Here is a 20,334-nt window from a genome sequence, read left to right on the forward strand (position 1 = left end):
TGCAAGGACAGTCCCCTGACCCCTACTAGGTCCCAGCTAGGTCGGCAAAAAAAATTTTCTAGTGGTAAGAGAAATCCATTTCAGTTGAGACACATTTTCGAGAACCAACTATATATATGTTTCAAATTTATAATGTATAAGATAAATGTATACAGAATAGTGAAAATCATTTAAAATCACATATAATCATGTGTGAATGCACAAATTTTGCTTCCACATTAATATAAAAATAAAATCTTCCGCAATAAGTTGGGTTGCTCTAGGATACTAAAACTGCTAAAAAGTGAATGTGAAAAGTGGCTACTAAGGCTCAAAGTTTAACTAAAAGTGATGGAAATTCGCGACTTTTTATACCATATTTTCTTTCAGATTACTATTGAAAGTGAATGCAAAGAATGTTTTTGGTAATTTATACTGTAACTCATAGTAGCAGTTACAATTGAGTAATTAAAGCTATAATAAATAAACAAAAATAAATTGAATTTTTTCCACTTTTTACATTCTTAGTCGCTTGCGGCATCCTTGAATAAGGTCATAGTCGTAGTAGTGTTCTGGGACTAGGCATCTGGGCCGCGGAACGGCCCCCATCCCATACGTCATGAATTTGTTTTAAAGTTTGTTTCAACTTTAGGAAATCAGTTGTCTATATGGTTGCTGGATATGTCGCGATTATATACGACCACGAAGATCTGTAGTCGATAAGGTACCTACCCGCGTAAGCGGGCACCCAAACCTCTTAATCTAAATTTTTGCCCTAGGGCAACTAGTACCTTTGGCATAGACAAGTAGAGGGAAATCAATTCAGTTGGTGGCTGGGTATCTTGCTGCAATATGCAGATCAAATCATGATATTAGTCGCGATTATGTATTTTTCTTCATTTATTTTATTGGTACAACATACATTTGCAGGCTTGTGTGCTCAATTTAGGCTTATATACCTTTGTCAAGTAGAGGAGCAGATAGCACAATACAGAGAAGAACATCACAAAGAATACATCCAGGGTAACTGTGGGATTCGAACCCGCCACCTCCACGCTTAACAAAGCGTTTGGCGGGCGATACCGCTCGGCCAGGGAGGCCCCCACGATTATGTAACTACAGTGAAACCTGCCAAGTTGACCACCCTTATAAGTTGGGCACCTGCAAAAGTTGACCTCAATTATCAAGAACGGATTTTTTCCTATATAATACAAAGAAGCAAAACCTTTGTAACTTGACCACCTGTCTATCTTGTATGTTGACCACTGAAATAAGTCAATTTTGTCTAGGAGTATTATGGAATTCTATTCTAAAACCCTCATAAGTTGACCAGAAAAAAAAATTCAGAAAATTTTCTGTCATTTTGGCAATGTGTGTCAAAATTTCACTTGTTTGGTGAAATAGTGTAAAAAGCTAATATAAACCCTTTTGTGAGTTGACAATCAGGGGAAACTGTAAGGGGTCAGCTTTTGACCAGTTCTTTCATCCGTTCATTGAAAACAGGTGTGTTAGTTGAAAAGTTGCTCTTCCAGTCGCAATAGTGAGTATCTGAATAAATGAACGCTCTGAAATATGCTTTGATTCTTTATTTATGGTCTTTGATCTTTAAGGGTAGTAAATAAATTTTAAAGTGTTGAAATAATTTTATTTTGTTAAAGTTTTCAAATTACATGTTTTCGTGTTCTGATATTTTAAGAAATTATATTTATTAAACGCTTCACATGCATAACTAACGAAATAATTTTTAAAAAAAAAATTTGTTAAATATTAGAATTATATGTATCAAGTTGAAGTTCATTCAGGTTTAAACGCATTTCTTAAGATATTCATTTGCATATTTTCTGAATAAAATTTTTAAGTCAAGTAAAAAAAAAAAATTATAGCAGCGAAAAAGAAAACAATGACCCACCCCCTCTATAAGTTGGCCACTTGTCTAAGTTGACCACTAAAACAATGCACCACAAGTGGTCAACTTATACAAGTTTTACTGTATCAGGTTTGCTTTGAGTATGTTTATACTAATCAAATTTATTGGTAGTTAACATTTATTTAAAATATTTTCTTTTTTAAAAATCAAGTAAGAAGTCGAAATTTTGCAACGATATTAAATATAAAAATTAAATCTTCCACTAAAATTTGAGGTGTTTATATGTAGCGTCAACAGTAGTATAAGGGGCACTTTGGCTTCCGGAAGTGACGTCACTCCGGAAAGCCAAAGTTTCCCCTTATACTACTTAGCGCGTAAAACCTGATTGCTAATTAAATCTGATTTTCGGGATGTTCTTTTAATTAAATATTTGTCTATTTTTAACTATATTATTTTAATTTATTGTCTTTTTTAGTGAAATAAATGTTTTTAATTATTTTTTAGTAAAATAAATGTATTTAAGTTCTTTTTTTTTTATAGTTAAAATTGTATTTTTAATTAAATACGCGTATTTACTACTTTATTCATTGCATATTATAATATTAAAAATAATATTCATTGGTGTTTCTTTCGGAAGAGATGGAAGAATCTGAGAGTTTAAGACTCTTAATAATTTCTATGATAATAAACGAATATTGTCTAAACGCATATTTGATCGAAAATAATTGCATCGCGCACCTGCCGCATAAATTCGTTTCATCTTTGAACGAAATAATTGTAAAACGTACTAACCACATAAATACGTTTCATCTTTGAACGAAATAAATGTAAAGCGTATGCTATTTTATTAACGTAATAAATTTCAAAGAAATATTTTTCCAAAGTTCTCTTAAGTTTTTTTTTTTTTTTTGTTAATTAAATACAAATTTATGAAAAAGGAATCTGGAAAGAAATTTTAGTGATAGTATCATTGAAACTCATCTTTGATCAAAATAATTGAAACGAGCTTGCTGTTTTATTAACGTAATAAATATAATAACAATATTTTTCCAAAATTCTCTTTTAAGTAAGTTTTTGTTTTGTTTATTATATGCAAATTTAGGAAAAGGGAGTCTCTATTACACGTAGGGATAAACAAAGCACATTTAATTAGTCTCTTAATAAGTTTTAGAGGAATGATATGAAACCCTGAACAAGATCTAACAGGTTTTGAACATGACCCACCCCCCTCCTTCCGTTCTGATCAGGTTTGAACAAGGAACTAGCAGACTGATCGTGTTTTTCCAAAGAATGCACTTCGAAACATGTGCAGTTTGGAGTTGAACTAGTAGTTTGCTTCTTTTAGATTTATTCATTGGCTGTTTATATTTCATTCAAAAAAGTTGGCAACAGGACTCAGAAATTTTATACATATATAACCATTTCGAAGTCACGAAACATTTATAAGAACGTATGCTTTAAACTTCAAATAGTATCCATCGAAGTCTGAGAATATATTTCATAATGGCTGGAGTTGAAAGTTCAGAAAATACGGCAATGAAGCGAAAATATGATGAAAACGATGTAAGTATATTTTATAGTAATGTTTATTTTATTGTAATATTAGATTTAAAAATAAAGCTATTTTATTCTTTTCAATGTTATTATTTATTTTAATTGTATTTTATTATTAAAGTAAATAATTATTATTAAAATTATTTATCTTAAAATTTATTATTTAAATATATAATTAAAATTTTAATTTCAAAAATTATTTTTCCATTTCCTTAATTATAATATTTTATTTTTAATTTTTATTTAATTTTCGTGTTAATGCTTTTTAAATTTATTTAGTTAATAGGTTTTACTATTTCTTTTTAATTATTCCTTTTTAATTTTATTTTTTAATTTTTTATTTAATTTTAATAATGACGGTTTTATAAATATTATGTATTTAATTATATTATGTATTTTGTATTCTTTTTTCTTTTTATAATATAGAATGATTAAATTTAAATAAAAGTTTTATTTTTATTTAATTTTGATATTTTTACAGTTTATAATTTTAATATTTAATTTTCAAATATACTTCATTTCAGTGTTATTACTAAAATTTTAGCCTCTATTTGGTCAAGAACTCAAAAACGTTTTAATATTACAGGAATGCAAGTACGTTGGACATAAAAATGGAAAATTTCAGAGAGACAGTATCCCAGAACATGTATATCCTCTTGGCAACCATCTGTTTCTGACTTTGAATGCTTACAAGAGGAAAGTAAAGATCCATATAAGAACCAATAAACTTCACCGTGAGATGTATTATCCCTCCAAAGATGGTGTTACTCTAGAAATAGCCCAGTTTAATGTGTTGAGCAAAACATATGTGCCTCCGATGTCGGTATTTGATGTTGTTGATATTAACATGAAATTGGATGCTTCAGATCGAGATGAAAGAGATACCTACTACGTCCAAATGCAAGAAGATAAATATTTCGCATTATCTCATGAGTATCAGTGCCGAAGCGGTCGAATCTATAGATCTACTGTCGAAGTAGATTCTGTGCAATGGTCACAACTCGGTCAAGTGCGCGACACAGTGATTTGTAATTATATTAATTTAAAATACAACACCGTTAAGTTTAATGAACTGTTCAAACGACACACATCATGTAATGTTCTCAAAAAAGTGTCTGACGAAAGCATCGAAAGATTAACCTCGTCATCCATGACTCGTATCCTAAGGGCGCTTTTTCATTACACGACACGATACCGACAAAATCGGACGACAAATGTGTGAACGACAATGTGGTTGCCGGATCGTTCAAGCAATTGTTTTTTAACTTGTCCGATATCGTTCGTCCGAGAAGTAGAAATTCTTGTTCATTCAGTGTTTTGAGCTTGAGTGAGCAGTTGTTTGTGTTCTGCTGTTATTTTTTTTCTGCTAACTTTATTTATGCCGGATGATAATCATCGTCTCAAACTTCGTACTTTATTTTAGAAGAAAAAAGCTAGCAGTGCAAAAACGTTTTTGGGTGCACGAAATGGTACTTACATATTAACGCCACCGCAGCTACAGATTTGGCTGTTTTTAAGTGCCGCCAATCAACTCCTAAAATTTTTGCGACAAATCATGAAATAAAACACTTTATTTAAAATCTAAAAATTCAAAACACTTTATTTAAAAACAAAGTAGTCAATCGGATTTCGGTGGAAAATGGGCCGATATAGAGTTTAACATATTCAAAACAGTCTCTGCTGTCGCCATATCGTCGCTTTGAAACTAAACCGTAGTAACTCAAAAATGAGATATTTAGATCATTTTGTGTAAAAAAAATCACCCTTTTAGAGAAACAACGTGTCATCTTCATAGTTCCATAAAATTAATTTAGAGAGCAGATAAATCATTATCGCATTGGCGCGATTCGCCATCTTAGTTTTAATGAATAGTGTAGCAGTGTGCCAGTTGCAACAAAACCTTGGAGGAGATAACGTCGCTTTGAAACTAAACCGTGGTAAGTCTAAAAAGCAAGTTTTTCAGCAGAGCGATTTTTTTCCTACACTGTTGTATGTCAAAATTTGAAATGAAATATGTAATATTTGGGAGGATATTTTGAAGAATACCGTTGTATTTTGAAATAACTTTCCACTTTTAATAAAAGTTTTAGAGAAAAGTGTTGCAACTCAAAGTACCTTAACTTATTTTGAAATTACCACAAAATTAGAAATGCTACAAGAATCTGGCCTGGTTCATTAAAAAATGTAAAGAAACAGAGCTTTTTTAAAGTAAACTATTTTGTAATAGTCGCCATAGCCTTGAGTCAACCTGCGGTGGAAGGCTTTTATTTTCATATTTTACATTTATGGCATGATCAAATAAACGATTGAAATTGCTTAAAAGAATAAAATAATGATATCAAAAGAGGAGATAAAACAGGAAAAATACACAACATCTAATAAAATCGCCACGATTTGAAGAGAACTTGCTTGCCTAACCGACATTTGATTCCGACAAACGATTTCGCCTTGTCGGATACGACATAATCGTTATCGTATCGGTGAGTGGAAAAGCGCTCCGTTGCTGACCATGTATTTTACTTGACCCTATGTCGTTCGCCGACAATCGGATCCGTTTTGTCGTTATCGTGTCGTGTAATGAAAAAGCGCCCTAAGGAATATTGTGAACAATCATATTTCTCTAGAAAAAGGACTAAAAACTATACAAAGAACCGACGAACTCCCAGAAATCGAAGAAATTAACACAGTTTCTGATTTTTATGAATCGTGCTTAAACCTGAACACAGTAAGTATAGTTACTGACTTTGAAAAGGCGTTAAAAAAGGAAATATTTTTTCCTACAAAGTATCCCTTTCCCTTAATTGACTATATAAACGAACAATATCTGAATACTGTTAATATATTTGAAATGATAATGCTTGCAAAAATTGATTTTTGTTCATTTGATGGCATCAGTGTTTAGTTCAATAAATATTATGCGATGTGTACTATTATAGTTGTTATTTGTGCTTTAAAACTTTAGAAGAATGTGTAATTTAAAATTCGTAATAGAACTAGTATGGCATTTTTTGTAGCATTTAATAATTCAAAAGATAAGAGGTATTCTTTTGACACCTTAATCATTATTACAGAAAAAAGTTTTGCAATATGTTTTTTTTAGAGATAATCACTTTAATTAAATTATTTTTTCACAGAGGGCAGCACTGATAATTGTGTAATTTAATATTCGTAATCAAAATTAGTATAGTATTTTAATTTTTATAGTATTTAAACGCTAAGAGTTATTCTTCCGACTCCTTAATCGTTATTATAGAAAAAAGTTGAACAATAATCACTGTAATTAAATTATTTTCTCATAGAGGGCAACACCAGTAAAATGCGCTTCATTAATGGAAAATTTAACTAGTAAATTTAAATGATGCGGAATTTTTTTTCGTATTTAGATAAAATGAACACTCTAAAATTTACTTATAAATAGATGGAATTTTTTTTTATATTTATTATTCTTGCTAGAAAGCAATATAAACTTTACAGCAGCTACATAAAAAGCATTCCTTTAAAAAATATTCATTTTGCTCGAAACTGGATAACAAATATAACATTGTAAAAGTGTCTAGCTTCTAAATAGTATTATGAATGAACAATTAAATGAATTATATAGTAAACCTGAACTTCCGGGTAGTTTTGGAGGAATAAATGCCTTACAGAGAGTTTTAAAAGGTAAATCTAAAGTTAAAGATGTAAAAAAATGGTTAGAGAAAAAAGATTCTTATAATTTACATAAACCTCTTAAGCTAAACTTTAAAAAAAATAGAGTAATTGTAGGCGGAATTAATGAACAATACCAAGCAGATTTAGTTGATTTGAAATCCTTAGCTAAATATAACAAAAGTCACAAGTATTTGTTGACGTGTATTGATGTTTTTTCAAAATATGCATGGGCTATACCTTTAAAAGACAAATTAGGTAATACTATATTAAGAGCATTTAAAAAAATATTTAAAGAAAGGAAACCCGAAAAATTACAGACAGATTCGGGAACAGAGTTTAAAAATAAAATTGTACAAAATTACTTGAAGAAAGAACAAATTCATTTTTTTACAACACATAATCAAGCAAAAGCATCTATTATTGAGCGTTTTAATAGAACCCTGAAGACGAAGATGTGGAAATATTTTACGGAATACAATACACGTAGTTACATAGATATTTTAAAAAAACTTATTTTAAGCTATAATCATAGTTTTCATAGGAGTATTAAAACGGAACCAGCATCCGTTACAACTGCAAATCAAGGAAAAGTGTGGCAGAATTTATATGGAGATCTACATATGCTCAGAAAACCAGTAATAAGTTTTAAAGTAGGAGATACAGTTCGTGTTAGCAGAGAAAAGGGTCATTTTGAAAAAGGCTACGAGCAAAACTGGACGAGAGAGTTATTTACTATTACTCACGTAATTCCGAGAAATCCTACTGTATGTAAAATCAAAGATTTAATGGATGAAAATATAAAAGGAACATTTTATAGCGAAGAATTACAAAAAGTAGCAGATTCCGGTTTTTACCCCGTTGAAAAGATCATTAGGAAAAGGAAAAGAGGCGGAAGGATTGAATATTTTGTAAAATTTCTAGGATATCCGGATAAATTTAACGACTGGGTGACTGACGTCAAACTACTATAAAATATAATTGTTTAATATAATCGTATCATTTGTAAAAATGTCTTTCTATGTGACACTACCTTCCAACAGCTCTACGCATTATTTTCAAGAAAATAAAATATCCCATTTTACTACGCAACTGCCTGTACCGATAAATTTAAATGGAGAATGGGAAGTGGGTTTGTCTGAAATCATTTATCCTCATTCGTGGCTTAATGTGAATCATACAAATAATACATTTTACTATAGTACTGGAGATGGAAAATTGCATAAGCAGACGATCGAAGCAGCATATTACGAATCAATGTACGATCTTGTATCTGCAATTCAGTTAATATTACCAAAAAATCCAAGTAAATTTACTTTAATGTATAACAAAGTTACAAAACGGGTTAAAATCAATGTAGTTCAAGGGGCAGCACTACATTTAGAAAATCTAAGTGTTTTGTTAGGCTTCCCCCAAAATACAATTATTCGAGGAACTATGAAAAGTGAATTTCCAGCCGATGTCCAAACTGCATATTCTTTTTTCTACGTCTATACGGATATTGTTTCTCCTCAAATAGTGGGAAATGTACAAGCCCCCCTCTTGAGATTAGTCAGGGTCAAAGCGCAAGATGGTGATGTAATTAGTCAATATTACGATAGACCCCAATACTTACCTGTGATCCGTCAATCTTTTCAAACAATTGATATAGAAATCCGATTTCACTCAGGGGATTTTGTTTCGTTTGAAAGAGGGAAAGTGATATTAGTTCTACACTTCAGAACTAAGCAAATACTTTAAATATACACACAAACAATTTTAACTGTCATTTAAACAAAAGTCTTCAAGATGAGCGTACCTTATGTGTGTTGTTCAAAAAAATTCGAAGAGCATTATGCGGGTCAAAATGGTCAAGGATTGCCCTACTATAAAGGAATTCCTTTTCAAAAAGGATACGGTCTTGGTGGATTATTTAGACGTTTATTCAGATCTGCTCTTCCTTTTTTAATAAAAGGAACCAAAACAGTAGGAAAAGAAGCATTAAGAACTGGAACCCGTATAGCAGCTGATGTACTATCTGGTCAAAATTTTAAAGATGCTATGAAAGCAAGAAGCAAAGAAGGTGGAAAAAATTTAGCCCAGAAAGCTATCGATAAAGTTCAATCGATGGTTGGAAAAGGCAAGTATAAAAGGAAGCGTAAAAAGCAGAAAAAAATCATTCGTTCAAAAATAAGGAAAGTGAAAGGACGGGATATTTTTGATCCATAATGTCGTTTTTATTAAAAGATTCTCCCGAATGCGTTAAATCTGAATTAGAGCTTTTCAACTTACCCGCAACGCAAACCGTTATTCAAAGTGGGCAATGGGTAGAGTATCACCCGGTGTCAAATGTGTTTGATAACGCCCCTGTGGAATTTCATGTCTCGGGAAATACGGAAGATTACATAGATCTCAGTCAAACCCAACTCTATGTCCGAGCGAAAATTGTAAAATCAGATAATAAGCCTATTTTAGAAAATGATGAAATTGGTCCAATAAATCTGTTTTTACACTCATTATTTTCGCAAGTAGATATAACTTTAAATGATCGTTTAATATCTAATTCAAGTAATACATATCCTTATCGTTCCTACATTGAAACATTACTTAATCATGGCTACGACAGTAAAATATCTCAGCTAACCTCCGAATTATTTTATAAGGATTCTGAAGAGGGTTTAAAAAAAAGATCTGCGTTTTTCAAAGGAAGCACGTCTGTTGACATGATTGGATGTATACACAGCGATATTTTTCATCAAGAAAGACTTATGTTAAATTTAGTAGATTTAAAAATTAAGTTAATACGAAGCAAACCTCAATTTTGTTTGATGGGAAAGAATGGATTTAAAGTAGTGTTAGATCACGTGTCCTTATTCATGAGGAAAGTAAGAGTTCACCCTGGAGTCCTTGTAGGGCATGCTAAGGCCCTAGAGAAAAGCACAGCAAAATACCCCATCAATAGAGTGGTATGTAAAGTATATTCTATACCGAAAGGTAATATGTCTATAGTACAAGACAATATTTTTGTAGGCCAAATTCCTAAAAGAGTTGTAATTGGATGCGTTGACAACGAAGCTTTTCATGGTAGTTTTAATAAATCTCCGTATGAGTTTAAACATTTTGACTTAAACTTTATTGGACTTTATGTTGACGGTCAACCTACGCCTCATAATCCTTTTGAATTGAACTTTGAACAAAATAAATTTATTCGGGCATATCAGAGTTTGTTCATGGGAGCTGAAAGAATGGGTCAAAATAGAGGCATTTATATTTCTAGAGAGGATTATCCGAACGGTAACGCACTTTATGGGTTTGATCTATCACCGGATTTATGTGACGGAGAGCATTTGAATCTCATCAAACATAGCAACCTACGTCTAGAAATGAAATTCAGTAAACCTTTGATAGAAACTGTATGTGTTATTGTATTCGCAGAATTCGAAAATTTAATTGAAATTAATAAATCAAGAAACGTGCTTTACGATTTTGGAAATTGATAATGGATGGAATACAAATTACCAATATTTTGTCTAAAGACAAGACAACAGCCCCTTATTTCGGAGGTGTTTTTGCGGCAGATACCATTCCTATCTTACAAGCAAAATCATGTGTAGTTGTGAATCAAGATATCTCATCAGGACCCGGATCTCACTGGCTAGCGATGTACGTTAACGAGTTCAATGATTTAGAGTTCTTTGACTCGTATGGACAAACGCCGACTTTTCATGGAAAAGTAATAGAAGAATATGTATCCAAGTATCACAATACATGTTGGAATTCGATTACTTTTCAATCAATGTCTTCGAATGTTTGTGGACCCTATTGTATTTATTTCATTGTAAAGCGGTGCCAAGGAAATTCTATGTATTCAATTATTAGCAAATTATCTGTATCCAAAAAGAATGATTTTCGTATGTACCAGTATGTAAAGAAGAAATATGGTGTAAGAATGATTTATGTTCAATAAATTATGATTTAAGCAACTTGTATTTTATTTATCAAATTATAAAAATATTTTATATTTAATTCAAAAAATATTTTTTATAAACTATCAGTTTTATATATATTTATTTGTATTAAGGGATATTGTGACATAAAACCAACAAATCGACAGTTTAATATTAATTACTTTTAATTGGCCGGAAAATTATGTCTCCAATGGATGAGATTCTAAAGCTTCGACATCCCCTAAATATGATTGTGGCGGGTCCATCAGGATGTGGGAAGACACATTACGTTAAGAAACTCATTGATTTTCGAATGATACATCCATTTCCTAAAACTATTTTATGGTGTTATGGTGCTTATCAAAAGTTATATTCTTAAATGCCTAATATTACGTTTCACGAAGGCATACCGTCTAATTTACATACTTATACAAATACTTTAATTGTAATAGATGATCTAATGAGTGAATTGGGAAATGATTCCAAATTAACTAAAATGTTTACTAAAATGTCACACCACCAAGGGCTCAGCATAATTTTTTTAATTCAAAATATCTTTCACAAGGGAAAAGAAATGCGCGAAATATCATTAAATTCTCATTATATAGTTTTATTTAAAAACCCAAGAGATAGATCACAGGCAATGCATTTAGGAAAACAACTGTATCCTTCAAAAGTAAAATTTTTTAGAGAAAGTTATGAAGACGCCACATAGAAACCTTTTCATTATTTACTGCTTGATCTGAAAAGTGATACAGACGATAATTTCCGCGTGAGAACAGGTATGTTTCCTGGTGATACATATTATGTTTATCAACCAAAATAGAACTCTTTTGAATAGAATCAGAACAAAAGAAACGTTCTTTGATTTATTTATAAGGCCGTAAATTAGTACACAATAGTAAATACTACTACTGGTATCAACTTCCCTAAAATGGAATGGACTAAGCGCTGTAATTCATAAAAAGCTGAAAATTGAAAAAATATTTTTAAAACTTATATAAATTACCAATTCAGGTGATATATTTTCATTTCGCAATAAGATGTCGACGTGTACAGTGCACACTCTACAAGTTCTTAAAAAGTTATCAAAAAGTAATAACCCAAAAGACATTCTGAAAAAATCTACCAATAAAGTTATTAAATCTGTGTGCGAATGTATTTTAAATGTTGTCCGTGGAAACGTACCTTTAACAAAAAAACAGACAAATAAACTTCCTTTTCATAAGAGAAGTTTAAGAAAACTCTCAAATAAAAAAGTACCATTATATAAAAAACGAAAAATTTTAATTCAACAAGGAAGCGGTTTTCTTTCTATCTTATTACCTGCTGCACTATCAATGTTAAGTTCAGTAATTCATGGAGTTTAGCAAGAAATTTGTGTTAATTCCACACGATCAAATGCGGGTGAATTATTTATCGGATTTAGATAAACAGATGAAACAAATTTTAGAAAGAAAAGATTTAGCGGATCATGAAAAAGCTACTCTTTATCTACAAATTTTACAAAAATATACTGAGTTCACTCATGACAAGGTTAATTTATCAAAAGATCCTGAAATATCTAATCCTCCAGAACAATCTGAGCAGACTCCAGAAGAAACAGTTGAAAAAACAAACGTGAAAGACGAAAATTCCGACTTTGAAGGACAAATTTTGAGAACGGCTCCAAAACGTTATCATGAAGTTGCTAAAGAAATATTCCAATTTTTACGTGGTCAAGACATATTGAAGTGGAATAACAAAGGTGAAATTATTCACAAAGAACAAGTCATTCCAAAAACAAGTATTGTACACTTAGTGAACGATTTATTACGAAATAAGAAGAACGCTCCAAATGGGCGCACTACCTTTTTGAAAATTTTAAAAAATATGAATTTCCCTGCTACATTAGATGTCAACAGAAAATTGTATGAAGTCCGTAAAACTGTAACAAAACCTGCAAGAAAACCTGTAATGTATGCTAGAAAAAATTCATGGATTAAACTCTAAATTTATTGGCTATTTTATTTGTGTTTGTTTCATTTCCTTATCACTTTTAATTAAATATACAAAACACAACTTTGAAATAAATTACTTTCAAAGTACCACAAACAAAAAATTGCAGTTTCAAAACAACATTTGTAAATTAATAAAATTCTTAATTATAAATCAGACAAACTCAAAATTAAGCAATTTTCATTTTATTATGACAAAGAAAAAAATACAAATTAACAGAATTAAATTCCGTATTTTACAAAAATCATTCATTTTGCATTTGACAAATCGTACCCATATGGTACTGTCCAAAAATCATCTACAACAGCTCGTTTATCAAAACTAAATGAATATTGTTTAGTTTCCTCCTTGTTTTGAATTTTAAGTTCCTTTACGTTAATTCTAAATTTTACATTTTCAGTTACAATTGGTTTTCTATTGCCGTTAACAACAACGTTTTTTAAACATTCAAAATTCAACTTACAAGAGTTCTGATAATTTAAGGTGAATCCTCTGATTTTGCAGACAGTATTTCCAGTCGCAGTTTCATAACCATAGTTTTTTGGTCCAGCAGCTACGAATTCTCGTATATGGGATCCATCTAATTCGTCTGTAAAATCTCCAAGGTAGTTTCCTATCTCTGGATCGTTTCCTCCGTTTGAAATGTATATCACGCTATCAGTGTCATAGTACAGCACAGCTTTGTCCAGGTCTAATAAAGTGTCCAGTAGTTTCAACCGGGCATAGGCTGTCGTAAAGGCCGCAATAAAGACATTACCACGGGAATTACTCTCCACAAAATCTCTCTTAATTTTATACTGTATCATGGCAATCTCCTCAGTCGGAAAAGCAACATTATGCATCTGAAAGATAGAATACAAAAGTTTTAACAGTGCTAAGGTAAAACTATGAGTTAAGAAATAGAAAAGAAGCTAACCTCAAATTCTTCACTCGAAAAATATTTGTTAAATTCTTGAAGTGAAGATACAAATACTGTTTGTAGCTTATCTTCGTTTTGGCCAAATTTACCCCAGAAAGAATTCAACATTAATTTCGTAAGAGCTCTTAGCCCTGGATTTTCTTAATATTGTTGGCATCCAGAAGTATTCCTTCTCTTTTCAAATAATCTGTAATGTATACTTCTCTCTCCTCTTCCGATTCACACCCTAAGGGCCAACCCGACGACTCCTGTTTGATTTTCAGGAATAGATCTATATATGGTTTAAACAGACTATCGCTCCTATCATTAAAATGGTAAATTTCGTGAATTTCTAGCAAACTGTAATTCAAAGAAATTGCTTTTTGCACTTCTATTGTGGTCCAAGTACCTGTTAATGATCTTTCACTTTGAGTATGATCGCAGGGAGGATTTTTCCTCGTTTCTATACAGGTCTGACATAGACCAAATATCAGTTTACCTTTCGATCTAACAGGTAGAACAGGGTGAAAGATATTTTTAGGGGGAAGTATCGTACACAAAATTAACCCGAAGTAGTTGTTAATTGATTTGAAATTATTTGTAATTATAGTAGGATGCCCTACCGGATAGGAGCAATATTTATTTACGTAAGGATAAAGACTTGTGAAATCTATGTATTTTATTTTTTCTGGGGCTTCGGCACAGTGATAAAGTTTGGAGACTCCAGTTCTTCCTCCGTAAAAAGCTGATCGGGGGTTCAATCTAGGTATGCACTGTAAAATATAAGAATCGATCTTTGTGTAACAGGCAAATACCGAATTGATTTAAAAATAGAAATAAGAAAAATAACTACCTTAAATCCTAACAGCCATTCTTTAAGTTCTTGGTTATTTTTCTTTTTTTCTCTAAAGTCATGCTCCCACACATAGGTCACAATATAACCAGCTTTTTTGAGGGCCTCTTTCCTTTCTTTTGTTTCGCTTTCCAATTTCCACATCGGCTTGTTTATGGTGGGATGAATTGTAGAAGGGTGAAAGCATTTAGTGCACCCATGATAGTAGCATCCGTAAAATTCATATACAGTGTTGCTTTCTTTGTGAAAACCATCAACATATCGGTTCAGTATCTTAACTTCACCGGTCCCTCTTCTCGAATGCTGAATAGTGCGACCTGAAATTGAAAAAAAAAATACTTCTGAGAATGACATAATTATAAAAATGGCAGGACAGTTATCGATAAAAATTAAAAACTCGATTTCTTACCGCTTTTAAATTCCATAAAACCTAACCATTCTAGGGCTAGCTGACTCGTATTAATATTTTTTACGTATCCATTTTGAGGAATTATGGCTATAGAGAGGGGCTTTATGAAGAGCGTTGAATAAACTCTCATACATGCGGCGGCGATGGTTATTTGCTGAAAAGGATCAATGCCGGTCAGTTTAATAAAGTCCTCTCGAAATGTAACACAGCAACGCCTTAATATATCAACATCTGATCTGAAATAGTAAAATAAATTAGAGGATATTAAAACAAAGCGGTCAAGTATTTGAAAACTCCTATTTTTATACCTGCAGTACTCTGTTAATTCTTTTCGGAAGTTAAAAGATTCCTTTTGTCGACAACTATACCAGTCGAAAAAAGTTTTTCTATCTTTGGTTGACATAGTATCGGGACAGAAATGCACCGGGTCAGGTAAAGGTCCTATGTATTGTTGGTTACTTCTGAAATTAAAATATAGGACACGTAAAGGGAATACTCTAACTAATTGTTTTAGAAATATCTAGATGGGAAATTAATATTTACCTTGTATTGAAAAGATGTGGAAAAAATCCTTTTTTAATTTCCTTTAAGCCGAATGCATCTGGCAATCTTGATAGTGGCATAGGTAAAAAACTAAGAGAATCAATTATTCTGATTTTCAACGAGGGCAATGTCAGGCTGAGAACTTTACATCCTTTCATAATTACGTTTGGCTTTATTGTTTGTTTAATTAAATAGGACATCAAAATGATACCGTCGTACCCTTGCATGTTATGCGCTATTGCAGTATAGCCCTTATGGGACGGGGAAAATAAAAAAGCTCCAAACTTTTCTAAGGAATCATATCCTTCAAACTGCTTCTCTCTTCCGTCCATATACTGCATTATGATGAAATTTACCTCATGTTCACTCGACGACTGATCTACCTCAAAATCAAAGAAAATGTAATTCTCTGAAGGCGGACATATTTCTGTCCGCCTCATAAAACATAAATGCTCGGATGTAATGCAGGATTGTTTGCAAAATTTGCAAATATTTTCCCCACAAATATGTGGAAACTTTTTCTTATAAATCTTGTAACAGTCTCCGCACATAGAGATAGATGGCCTTTGTTATCGTTTCTATGCCTTTCGAAGCAGTCTAAGGAACGGCACATCTTGTTACAATCAGGGCAATTTACGGGGCGGGTTACAAGACAAGAGTCTGAAAAACACGTAGGGCATTTGTTTTTACATCTGTGGGCAGATTTAGTCTTATAACCTATGTCACAGTATGAGCAGTAATAAGAAGTTCCTAAAAAACCAGTCATCTTTGTAATTACATCATAATGATTCTTTTTTAACCATAAAAAAAATTTTTTTGATTTATCAAGAGTGCTGAAGGTTACCTAAAAAAGAATACAGCCCGATAAGTTTCATGTTAAAAAATTTTAGAATCTTAAAAATAATATTTAAATAACGTACCTTATTAAAAGCTTGAGCGTCTACAACATTAATTTGAACATCTAAATGCAGGGCAAATTTTTCTATTTCCGAATGACCACAAGGTCCTAAAGAAACATTTGCTTTGCAATGCAATTCTCTTGCTAAAACACCTTGAAGAGGTTTATTCCCTGCACTAATATATTTTTTCCTTGGGTCGTTTTCAAGATACGCAACAGCAACCACTATAGCTCTTGCGCAACATAACTCATCTTGGTTGTTGATTGTAATTATAGATTTTTTAGATTTTGTATTCAAGGGTAGGTTTAATATTTTGGTTCTACCTGAACCAAGAGGTCGCTTTATTGTTAAAATATTAATTTTTAGTGAGGAATCTAAATCAACTTTTTTCCCTGAAATAATGACTTTCTCAATCTGAGAAACAATTTTTTCAGGTGTCATTTCAGACACAGGCATAAGTTTAGTGGATAAAGGGCTGTCTAAACTTGTAGTATCTACACATATCCTAATAAGATCTCCGGGGTTGAGAAATTGTGTTGAGCGTTGAATTATTCTATTAAACAATTGTAAGACTCCTTCCTCTACTTCTAATATCGAAATATTACTTCTTGATTGTAAATTAAATATTATCTGATAATCTATTTCTTCCCCGTTATATTTCTTTATAGTCCGCTTTCTATTTTCTTTTACATCAAACTCCACCAAATCCTAAATTTAAAAAAAAAAAAAAAAAAAAAATCAATTTTTACTTATTTTTTAAGATATGTTAAGTTTAATGCAAAATTTTAGTTCTTACGTTTTGATTTGAGGTTGAAGGCTTATTAATTGATCCACCTCCAGTTTGAAGGAAAAAATCTTCGCGTTCAAGGAAATCTAACTCCATCTCATCTAACTCTAGGTCCTCATTTTCTAAAAAAGACTGTACGCGGGGATCTATGATTTCATTGTCCGGTAATTCTAGAAACCACTGAGTATCCGGACTGCAAGGCTAAAATAATTTAGTTAAAATTATTTACATCGTATGGATTTAGCATGTACTATTAATTTTAAAAATAAAATTTTTCCTTACAACAAAATCGTTTTCTTCGAATTCTTGGGATAAGGATTTTCCAGACATTCTAAAGTTACTTTGAATACACTTCAGACTCCTAGGAGGAGATTTAAAATAACCTTTAAAGCTTTTCACAGTTTATATCTACATAAATATTGACAGTGAAAAGTTTCATAGTAGTAAGAGTATTTTTTTAAACAATATGCGAGATAGAGCATTTAAATTTAAAATTATTTAAATATTATACTTATTTTAATATTATTATTATTTATTTAAAGTGACATTAAGAGTGAAGCATTACAAAAGCCCACTGTTATTAGAGAGCAATGAAAATATTGGATCAACAATTTCGTTACAAAGAAAATTTTGTAAATATTGCGCACAGTCCACCTTTACTCGTCAGTCAAGCTATAATTTAAAGTAACACTACGTATTTTGCAGGTTTATACATACACTGAGAAGCAGTAGGATAGTAAAACTTAAAAGCATAAAACATTTTACTTAAAAATTAAAGTAATACAAGGTATGAGTTTTACATTTATTATTGTCACAGTCTATCGTTTAGAAAGATAAGAACATTTTACAAAATATACTACTTCTTTAAAATTTAATTTAAATTTCTAATACTATTTTATTTATATTAAAAAATATTGCGTGCAACTTAAAAATAGAAATTAACTACTTAAAAAGAAATTTAAAATGCAACTTACCCATAATATGAAATCCAAAGAGAATAGATGTTTTTTCTACGTGGAGAACGTAGCGGGACCACTGCAGACAACGCAGTACATGTACGCTCTTGATGCTCGCAATATTTATACCATGTACTTCCAAGACTTTAACTTCAACTTACAGTTCACGATTCCATTCAAAGTTTATCATGCAAATTTATAAATATAATTTGCATACTAGAAGAAGTGAAGGAGGGTAAAGTGAAGTGAAGTAGTTGGCCCTACCGGTTTAACTCCCTGGTTATCCTCAAATGTTTAGTTCCTTTGATTTATGGTGACAGATACACCAAGAGGTCGTGGGATAGTGGTTTAGACGACAACCACTATCCCCCGACATCTTTTGCAAAGGCAAAGGTTGGGGGTTCGATTCCCGCTTGGGTAAATGACTATTTCCCTTATATGATTCGGGTAAAAATTCATTGACGTGGCTCGAACCGGTTACACTTGTTTTGATTAAAGATGCTCTTCGTTGATACTTAGTTTATAATCATTCAAATTTCTCTGTAGATTCCTTTCTCATAAAATTGTATTTAATAAACAAAAAAATAATAAATAAATAATCAAGAGAATTCTGGAAAAGTTTTTTAATTATATTTATTACGTTATTAAAATTGCAAGCACGTTACAAGTATTTCGATCAAAGATGCGTTTAGTTGATACTCATTTATTATCACTGAAATTTTTTCCAGATTCCTCTTCCACAAATTTTTTATTTAAAAACAATAAAAAAAGAGACATCTGGAGAGATATTTTTTATTATATTTATTACGTTTTTTATTATATTTATTACGTTTATAAAATAGCATGCGCTTTGCAATTATTTCGTTCAAAGATGAAACGAATTTATGCGGCAGGTGCGCGATGCAATTATTTTCGATCAAATATGCGTTTAGACAATATTCGTTTATTATCATAGAAATTATTAAGAGTCTTAAACTCTCAGATTCTTCCATCTCTTCCGAAAGAAACACCAATGAATATTATTTTTAATATTATAATATGCAATGAATAAAGTAGTAAATACGCGTATTTAATTAAAAATACAATTTTAACTATAAAAAAAAAAGAACTTAAATACATTTATTTTATTAAAAAATAATTAAAAACATTTATTTCACTAAAAAAGACAATAAATTAAAATAATATAGTTAAAAATAGACAAATATTTAATTAAAAGAACATCCCGAAAATCAGATTTAATTAGCAATCAGGTTTTACGCGCTAAGTAGTATAAGGGGAAACTTTGGCTTTCCGGAGTGACGTCACTTCCGGAAGCCAAAGTGCCCCTTATACTACTGTCAACACTACATCCCAAAAGCATTAAGCTTTTGGGATAGCCACTGCCAAGCGTCGAACTTGGGTCGTCCGTGATAAAAGTAAACTCTAAAAGTCAATCACAGGTGTCAACATGACCGTTTTGATAAATACTTTAGTTTACAAATTTAAGGTGTTACGAAGCAGATACATATGCAAATAAATGTGTTGCTTTTAACGGTCACTGTATCTTATTCAGGAATGAGAAGAATTCCTGCCCTATCAAAGATAGATCTTTGACATCCTGCAGTATCAAGACGTGAAAGTTTTGGGTAGTTTCCAACTCCAGACAACTCAAATGCTTGTTAAATAATCCTAAAACTTAAACAAAGCTGAATTGTCTCAATGATGCTTGATCCAAGACCTCTGGATTATGTTCTTAATATCAGTACAAAATTTAATATTTATATCCACGAATCGTATATGAATTGGCTATTCAACTCAGGTAAAAAATAAAAAATAACAAACTTCTGAGTCAATAATCGAGACATACTTTCTTAGACATCGACCCTCGAGGCATACTTCTTTGATATCATTTTAAATACGTATTATGTTAGAGGAAAAGGAAAACCACGAAATCAGGAATTTACGGTTAGCTGAGAAACAACTACAAACAGTAACTCATCTGTCATTATGAATTTTTTTCATGTTGTATTCGTTACAA

At 31.4% G+C, this 20,334-nt stretch overlaps 2 protein-coding genes across 5 annotated transcripts; one reads left to right on the plus strand and one right to left on the minus strand.

Moving 5' to 3' along the window:
- The first annotated feature begins 3,076 nt into the window (after nt 1-3,076).
- Nucleotides 3,077-6,312, plus strand: LOC147809410 (uncharacterized). Its single transcript, XM_087164059.1, has 2 exons — nt 3,077-3,409; nt 3,987-6,312. The coding sequence occupies exons 1-2, from the start codon at nt 3,350-3,352 to the stop codon at nt 4,620-4,622; spliced, it is 696 nt and encodes a 231-aa protein (XP_087020185.1). The 5' UTR covers nt 3,077-3,349; the 3' UTR covers nt 4,623-6,312.
- Nucleotides 6,313-14,016: 7,704 nt separating this feature from the next.
- LOC147809411 (uncharacterized) lies at nt 14,017-19,630 on the minus strand. Of its 4 annotated transcripts, XM_087164062.1 has the most exons (6): nt 18,336-19,630; nt 17,644-17,722; nt 15,676-17,562; nt 15,133-15,593; nt 14,724-15,040; nt 14,017-14,643 (listed from the first exon to the last, which is right to left on the minus strand). In XM_087164062.1, exons 3-6 carry the CDS (start codon nt 16,224-16,226, stop codon nt 14,017-14,019), a joined length of 1,956 nt encoding a protein of 651 aa, XP_087020188.1. In that variant the 5' UTR covers nt 16,227-17,562; nt 17,644-17,722; nt 18,336-19,630. The 4 variants fall into 4 exon arrangements, with proteins under 4 accessions (XP_087020188.1, XP_087020187.1, XP_087020189.1 ...); XM_087164061.1 differs by having other exon boundaries at nt 17,644-19,630; XM_087164063.1 differs by having other exon boundaries at nt 15,133-15,368; nt 15,441-15,593; nt 15,676-19,630.
- Between the last annotated feature and the right edge of the window lie 704 nt (nt 19,631-20,334).

This window comes from Parasteatoda tepidariorum, chromosome 5, assembly GCF_982258835.1.
Source record: "Parasteatoda tepidariorum strain Cologne lab strain chromosome 5, Ptep-v5.0, whole genome shotgun sequence".
Lineage (NCBI taxonomy): Eukaryota > Metazoa > Arthropoda > Arachnida > Araneae > Theridiidae > Parasteatoda > Parasteatoda tepidariorum.

Coding starts and splice junctions, on each gene's coding strand:
- LOC147809410 (XM_087164059.1), top strand. CDS start 3,350: ATGGCTGGAGTTGAAAGTTCAGAAAATACGGCAATGAAGCGAAAATAT. Junction 3,410..3,986: donor GAAAATATGATGAAAACGAT/GTAAGTATATTT, acceptor TTAATATTACAG/GAATGCAAGTACGTTGGACA.
- LOC147809411 (XM_087164062.1), bottom strand. CDS start 16,226: ATGTGCGGAGACTGTTACAAGATTTATAAGAAAAAGTTTCCACATATT. Junction 15,041..15,132: donor TTTTATGGAATTTAAAAGCG/GTAAGAAATCGA, acceptor TTTCAATTTCAG/GTCGCACTATTCAGCATTCG. Junction 14,644..14,723: donor AATGGCTGTTAGGATTTAAG/GTAGTTATTTTT, acceptor TATATTTTACAG/TGCATACCTAGATTGAACCC.